Below are 7,890 nucleotides of genomic sequence, written 5' to 3' on the forward strand. Positions count from 1 at the left end.
CAGTCCATTAGCTGCTGCATCTCCTCTCCGTATGCTGATTCGTCCCTCCTGCTGATGAGGCCACTCATTCACTGCCAATTTAAGATGGCTAGCAAAATAAAATGACAAGAGGAAAAATGTTTTCACACAGCAAATGGTTAAGACCTGCAATATACTGCCTGAATGTGTTGTGAACGCATATTGAGTAATTCAAAGAGCATTGGATACATTGGAAACTGTGCAAGGCTGCCAGTTAAAGGTGGTGAAGTGGGACTAGGTAAGTGCAGACAGCATGGATGCAATGATTTGATGGCCTTCTTCATCATAGTCTTGGAGATCTACATCACAATATATGCAAGTCTAAAACAATCGCCTAACTATTCTAATCCCAAACATTGCATGATCCTATATGCTGTCTATCCCTATTTTGTGTATCTTCTGTCCTATAAGCTCTGTAAATTGCATTTACTCGGGATGTACAGTGTCAGCATATTAGCTGTTTGTGTGTGTCCTGTAAACAAGTTGAATATATCTGCGCTGCTCAATAAATATTCTCTGTCACCCCCATGATCAAGTTTAATTTTACACATGAAATTATCGATGTTAAGTTATGCCACGTGTATATGTCACACTATCGGCCGCTCTTTGCTGTGATGACCCAGTGGCCTAATGGATAAGGCATCAGCCTCCGGAGCTGGGGATTGTGGGTTCGAGTCCCATCTGGGTCGTGTTAGAAGCTTTTTTTTGTCTCGCTGTCCCGCGTCAGTTTGGAGCTGCTTGACCTGGTTACTTAAGTCCAGCATGTGGCTCACGCCAATACTCCACCAAAGACGCTGTCCTGGGTTTGCAAAACCTCAAAACCCAGCCAGAAAAGCTGTACTTCAACCGGGAGACCGCTCTATTGCGGGGACGATCCCTCGATGCGCTTCGAACTAAATGCCAGCAGAGGGTGATAGCGAGGAGCAGCAGCTCAGTCAGATCCCGCAGCAAGTGCCTGTCTTTAGTTTCAGCAAAAAAAAACGCACGAAATAATCATTCAGAATAGATGCACTCATTCTGAAAATCAAAGGCATTAAGTACACAACCGGATACAATTCAATGATGCCCACAGTGTATTTTATTGCTAATCATTGCCGCCTGGCAACTATGTACAAGAAGGGAGCTTCTTTCTAATTCGCAAATGCAAAATAAAAATTGGCACAAAAGTACACTTAATAAATAAACTTTATGATTTTTGGTTATCGTTTTTGCAAGTGATGTGGTGTTTCAGTGGAAACAAACGTAAAAGCCTCAAACTTGGGAAAATACAGCAATTCAATTGAGGTATATTTTTAACACGGTGATTACTGAAGGCAACAAAATTTTTGTAAGAGTTACTTTTCATACAGCACTTGATGAATATATGGGTCAATTAAGATACTTTTCGAGTACTAAAAGCTACTGGAAAAATCTTCCTCATTAAAAATCTAGGGACATGGTTTCATTATTCAAAGACAAAAAAAAAATCAGGTCTCAACAAATTAGTTTTTAAATGGAAAATGATGAAATGTAATCAGTTGATGTAGTGTTGTCCTAGGTTGCTGCCCCCTTATTAGCATAATCCAAGCAAGGTATAAAACAAAGGGCATTCTCTCTCTCCTGCTCAATTCTCTCTCCTCTTCAATTATTTGGTTTTCGTTCCTGCTTCAGTATGAATAGACTGGTATTTATACATATCTTTTCGATCGTCGTATTTGCAAAAACTGAAGGTGAGAGGCATTTTATCCAATTTTCCAAAAAAAAGTAAACGCTGCGCTGTATTTTAAATGGTCGTATGTAGCATTATAATATTTTATATTAAATCCAAAAAGGTGAAGAAAGGAAAATAAATCTTGGATAAATTTAGCTGTATATATAATCTGTGCAACTGTATCATCTTCCAAGAGTTTAACTTGAATCAAAATATGTCTCAGAAATCATGAAGAAAGTAACTATTTGACTGGTCCCTGTTCCTTTGTCAATGTACCCTGGTTATACCAACAACGAATTTGACAATTAGAACTTATTTACCATGATGCTGGTGGTTTTCTAAAAGTGAAAGACGGAAATCGCCAGCGAGGTATTCAGCTTTAAGGTCAAGCTTGTTCGGTACAGTATTGTGTTCGTTGATCTCAACTATTGCAAATGGATTCAAGTTTCCCGAGATGAAAGAAGTGCAAACAATTTTGCAACAGTTGCAATGTGTCCGGAATTCATTTGTGAGAAGACAAAGTGTAAATGCTCGTAACATAGCCCAGGCTGACAGCTATTGGTGAAATGAGTTGTATGTGAAACCATGGACTAGCATCAGCAAGGTCTTAAAGAATTAGGTGCCATTTGTAAGAGTACAGGAACATTGTCATCAAGTTGATAGGTAAATTTTGGGCTAAATGTGAAAGCAAAACTCAACAGAAAGAGATGAATTTTAATTTGTCAATATCAATATTCATGGTCATGGAGATACTGAGATGATTGGGTAAAAAAAGACTAACTGCCTCGGATCCTTAAACTACGAAAGTTTAAAGTAATTTTCGAACTACATGGTTCCAAAGGGTTTTGAGAGAGTACATTGGAAGAAATTATTTACACTAGCTCAAAGTAACTGAAAGATACAGCCTTAGGGTTAAAAGAACTTCAGAGGGGAAATTAGAATAATTAGTTTTTGAGTTGTTCTCGCTGGGGGGCTGCCTGAAAAGGAGTTGGGAACAGATTCATAGATAATTTCCAAGGTGAGAGATTTTTAAAAAAAATAACAATTGAAAATAAAACTGGTTGGGAATGACGTGGGATTGGGTTTAATTATGTAGTTTTATTCAAACAACCAGTCTGCTGTGGGCTAACTGGCCTTCCCTCCGTGCCTGAGGATAAAAAGCTGTGGGCTAACTGGCCTTCCCTCCGTGCCTGAGGATAAAAATTTGATCCTTCTGTATTGTACAATATGGAGTGTGGGGAAGAAAGTGAGGACTGAACAAGAAGACGTGATGGGCAGAAGGAGAAATACCGGAGGGTTTAGGGGTGATGAAGAGTGATAGAAGTTCAGTAAATTAGCTGTAAATAAAAGTAGACCACAAAACACAGGAGTAGAAGCAAGCCATGCAGCCCATCAAATCTGAGCCACCAATCAATGAGACCATGGCTGTTCTGATAATCCTCAACTCCACATTCCTGCCTTTTCCTCATAGCCATTAATTTCATTTCTAATTTAAAATCTCTATCTCAGTCCTGAATACATTTAATGACTCAGCCTGAACAGCCCTCCATGGTAAAGAATTCCAAGACCCTCTGAGAGAAGAAATTTCGCCTCATCTCCATCTTAAATGTGTGATTCCTTATTCTGAGATTATGGCCTCTGGTTTTAGACACTCCCACAAGGGTAAACAACCCTTCTGCATCTATCCTGTTAAGTCCCCTGAGAATCTTGTATGTTTCAAGAAAATAATTTTTCATTTTTCTAAACTCCAATGATTACAGGCTTAATCTACTCAACCTCTCCTCATAAGACAGAGCCTTCATATCAGCCTCATGAACTTTCTCTGAACTGCCTCTAATGCCAGTCCTTAAATAAGGGGTCCAAAACTATTCACAGTACACCAGTTTGACCAGTACTTTGCATAGTCTTAGCGAGACTAAGCGACCTTTGCAGATTTGATGGGCCAAGGGGTTTCTTTTGTGTTGCTGACTTTTGTGACTCCATGACTTCTGTATTTGTATTGCTGAAAAAAGACACATTTTGCTGAAAAAACTCTAATTTTGCTGAAATTTTTCAGTATGAGTAAAAGATGAAAAACTTTGACAAATTGTGTCTTTTTTCAACAATATTGTACAATAAAGCAATTATTCATAAAAGTATTTCAAAGTTCTCTGAAAGTGTGACTGGTGGAAAAAGCATTGTAGCTCTGGTATCATTTACCCTGTCTTCTGTATATAGAACTCACACCGCAATTTGGAATAACAACAGATCGAAGATCTTCCTCCTCAGGGCTTCTTGACCCTTCAGTAAATCTGACAAAATTGCCTCACAAAAATCAGAGTCACCTGGAGTCCAGTCTACCTGTTCTTGATGCCTTTTTTGAGAGAGAAGAGACATCTTACCAACAATACAAGATCAAAAATGAAATCTCACATGCAGAGGGTGAACTCAGTCCCATGGTATTTTTTGAAAAAAACCACAAAAGGAATGAAAGCACAGACAGGCAGAAGTACAAGGCAACTGCAAAAGAACATCCTGAGAGACAGGGAAATTGGCAATCAAACTACTTGCGAGGCCTATATCCAGATAAATCCAACTTGAATAGGTCACCGATCTACTATAACCTTCTGGCCAAAAGCATGCAGTCAAGTTTTTCCGTGTATCCGATCCACAATTATCATCAGGGCACACAGCTCCATCATCATGTAATAAAACAGGGAGAAAGAGCTACATCTTACAATCTAGACCTTGAGGAGAACAGATCCAGAAAAACTATACGGTACAGAACAAGTGAAACATTCATAAATGGAAGCAATTCATCATCTGCAATCCATCGACGTCCTTCAAGTTTGCTCTATCACTTCAACATACTCAGAGAAGGTAATTAGTATGCTGTTACCTGATGCTGATATTGCTGATACATTTACTGTTATTCTGAAATTTCCTTTCCTAAATTTTTCACTTCTCCCCTCTCCTTAAAACCTACCTCTTTAGTCTAGATTTTTGTCATATGCCTAATATCTCCTTACGTGATTCTGTTATAGTGTCATCCAGATTTACTACAAAAAAAAGGCCCTTTGGCCAATTCTGTTCACATCATCTAAATAACCATCGACTATTCTAATCCCATTGTCCAGCAAAACTCAAATTTGACAGCACCCACTATGAGGCCAAAGGGCCAATTTGATAAAGCTTCAGTTCCTAACCCAGCGTCTTTGCACCCATTTGTAGACCCCTAATGATATCTAGGCTGAGTGTTTATTTCTTCATTCAAGGGGTGGGTGTTGCTGACTGGGTGGGTGTTGCCTTCTTAAATCATTGCAGTCCATTTGCTGTATGTAGATGCCCTAGTCATTAGAGAGGGAGTTACAGGATTTTGACTCAGCAATACCAGTGATATATTTCCAAATCAAGATGATGTGCAACTTGGGAGAAACTTGCAGGTGGTGGTTTGCCGTGCATCTACTGCTGTTGCCTTCTAGATAGCAGTAGCCATGGGTCTGGAAGGTGCTGTTTAAGAAACTTTGAGAATTTCTGCAGCGCATCTTGGAGATAGTATATGTTGCTGCTACTGAACATCAGTGGTGGGGTGGGTGGAGTGAATATTTGTGGATGTGGTGCCAATCAAGCAGGCTGCTTTGTCCTGGATGATAACAAACTTCATGAGTGTTGTTAGAACTGCAGTCATCAATCCAAGGGGAGAATTCCATCACAGTTAACAGCCCAAATTGAGGATCAATCAGAGTCTGCCAAATTTCAATGTTCAATTTTCATTGGAGAAATTTGAGCTGTGGGAGGGAAAGTGGGTCAGAGTTTCAGCAGAGGTCACTGCTTGCAGCACGTATGTTTTGAGAAATTATTAGAATATAGCCCAAGATCACCCTGGGATGCCCAATGGCAGAAAGTACCTCACCCCATATAAGTGTTCAAAACTTTATTAAGTCCCTAACGCCCAGATAAGGATGCTGGAATAGATGCATCTCATAGCAGAATTGTCCTTGTAGTTAAAATAAAATAGTTTCTGCAACTGCCAGTTTTGAGCTGCTAATTGTGGAATATAAAATAAATGACACACACTCTTTGCTATTCGATCCCTGTGGAGAATTATACACTTCTACACATGGATTGACCGCTTGCTCAGGTGATGCTTTTGACACAGATTGATCAATAAGTTAAAAGGGAAAAACAAGGAGTTAAAGCGGCACAGAATAAAACAAAGAACTTTGGATGCTGGAGATCTGAAACTGCACCAGAAACCGCGAGTGAAACTCAGCAGGTCTAGCAATATCTATGGTGACAAAGCAAAGTTAACATTTCGAGTCCATTGACTCTGATAAAGAGTCACTAGACTTGAAATGTTAACCCTGTAGTTAAAGTGATATATGGCTGTTTTGGAATGCTAACATTTACAGGGTGCTTGGGCAATGTTTGGCTGTTTGTTTAAGCAGAAGGTGGTGGGTGCCTGGAATGCGTTGCCAGCAGAGGTGGTAGGGGTGGGCACAATAGTGCCATTTAAGATGTATCTAGACAGATACATGAATGAGCAGGGAACAGAGGGATACAGATCCTTAGAAAATAGGTGACAGGTTTAGATAGAGGATCTGGATCAGTGCAGGCTTGGAGGGCCGAAGAGCGTGTTCATGTGCTGTAATTTTCTTTGTTCTTTGTTCAATATGCAAATTTTGAAGTGTAAGAATAGCAGTTCTTTGCATCGTGATGGAATGTTTGTCACTGTTGCTCCTTAAAACCATCTCCTTGAAAAGTAGAGGGGAGTCTCTCAAACTAGTCAGGAACAATTTTAAATTGCAAGCAACAAATGCCTGCAAGTCACCAGTGTTCTCCAAATATCCAGATAGAGGGGTCAGAGCCAATTTACTATTTAAAAAGACATCACTGAGGGAGCAGTTCTTTCCCAATATGTCAATCCTGCTGCAAAAACGAGCCAGAGGTAAGACACAGTGATTTTTTTCAACATGGTATTATTTCTGGGCTGTTTATAACAGGAAATGTTTCTTACACCCCCACAGGAAACCATGATTCCAAAACTTGGGATTCTTTCACCACCCCCCCCACCCCAATGTCCCCTCCCCACCCCCCCGCCTCCATCTCCCATCCGCCCTATCTAACCAAACTTCCCATGGCCTGACCAATATTTCCCTCCCAGAATTAAAGTTTCTAACTAAAGTTGGAAATCATTGCCTCCTGCTGATATTTATGGTCAGGCAGCTGCTTCCTAAATATCTGGGTACTGAGTATTTTGAAACCTGGCTGTTAAAATTGAGTGAGCCTGTCCATTGCTGTTTCCAGATAGGGCAGTATTAGCCAGAGTCAAGATTACAGTGGTGCTGGAAAAGCACAGCAGGAGGCAGCATCCGAGGAGCAGGAAAATCAACATTTCGGGCAAAAGCCCTTCATCAGGAATTTCACCACTATTAGCCAGACCACATTTAAACATGGGAGTTAAAATTGAGCCATTGAACCTTCATTTATTTGCAGGGAATTCTCCCAATGTCCTGGGCATCATTCATTCTTCTTTAAAATTGGTGATTTATCTTGGCCATTTGTGAGACTGTGCTGTGCATAAATCGGCTCCTCTGTTTACTTTAAGAATAATAGTAATTGTAAAAGCACTTAATTGAACAAAGATATCTTTTAGACTCCCTACAATGTGGAAACAGGCCCTTCAGCCCAACCAGACCACACCGACCCTCCGAAGAGTAACCCACCCAGACCCATTTCCCTTTGACTAATGCACCTAACACTATGGGCAATTTAGCACAGCCAATTCACCTGACCTGCACATCTTTGGACTGTGGGAGGAAACCGGAGCACCAAGAGGAAACCCACGCAGACACGGGTAGAATGTGCAAACTCCACACAGACAGTGGCTGGAATCAAACCTGGGACCCTTGTGCTGTGAGGCTGCAGTGCTAACCACTGAGCCACTTGGGGTGCAAGTACATAGTTCCTTGAAAGTGGAATCACAGGAGGACAGGGTGGTGAAGAAGGCATTTGGCACATTTGCCTTCATTGGTTAGAAAATTGAGTACAGGAGTTGGGAGCTGAAAATGTGTTGCTGGAAAAGCGCAGCAGGTCAGGCAGCATCCAAGGAACCCTTCTTCAGGAATGAGGAAAGTGTGCCCAGAAGGCTAAGATAAAAGGTAGGGAGGAGGGACTTGGGGGAGGGGCGTTGGAAATGCGAT

At 40.8% G+C, this 7,890-nt stretch overlaps 1 protein-coding gene and 1 non-coding gene across 4 annotated transcripts in view; both read left to right on the forward strand.

Annotated features, from left to right (window-relative positions):
• The window catches only part of LOC122561934, a 20,056-nt gene continuing 12,166 nt past the window's right edge, over positions 1-7,890 (forward strand). For 2 of the 3 annotated variants that reach the window (XM_043714250.1, XM_043714252.1), the window contains exons 1-2: positions 1-256; positions 3,926-4,567. In XM_043714250.1, the coding sequence (XP_043570185.1) occupies positions 163-256; positions 3,926-4,567 (736 nt within the window). In that variant the 5' untranslated portion in view covers positions 1-162. Of the gene's footprint in view, positions 257-1,637; positions 1,728-3,925; positions 4,568-7,890 lie in introns of those variants that run through there. The other variant, XM_043714251.1, reaches the window with a different exon arrangement.
• On the forward strand, positions 635-707 carry trnar-ccg. Its single transcript has one exon. It is a non-coding gene; the product is annotated as a tRNA-Arg (tRNA).

This window comes from Chiloscyllium plagiosum, chromosome 24 (assembly GCF_004010195.1).
Source record: "Chiloscyllium plagiosum isolate BGI_BamShark_2017 chromosome 24, ASM401019v2, whole genome shotgun sequence".
Classification (NCBI taxonomy): Eukaryota; Metazoa; Chordata; class Chondrichthyes; order Orectolobiformes; family Hemiscylliidae; genus Chiloscyllium; species Chiloscyllium plagiosum.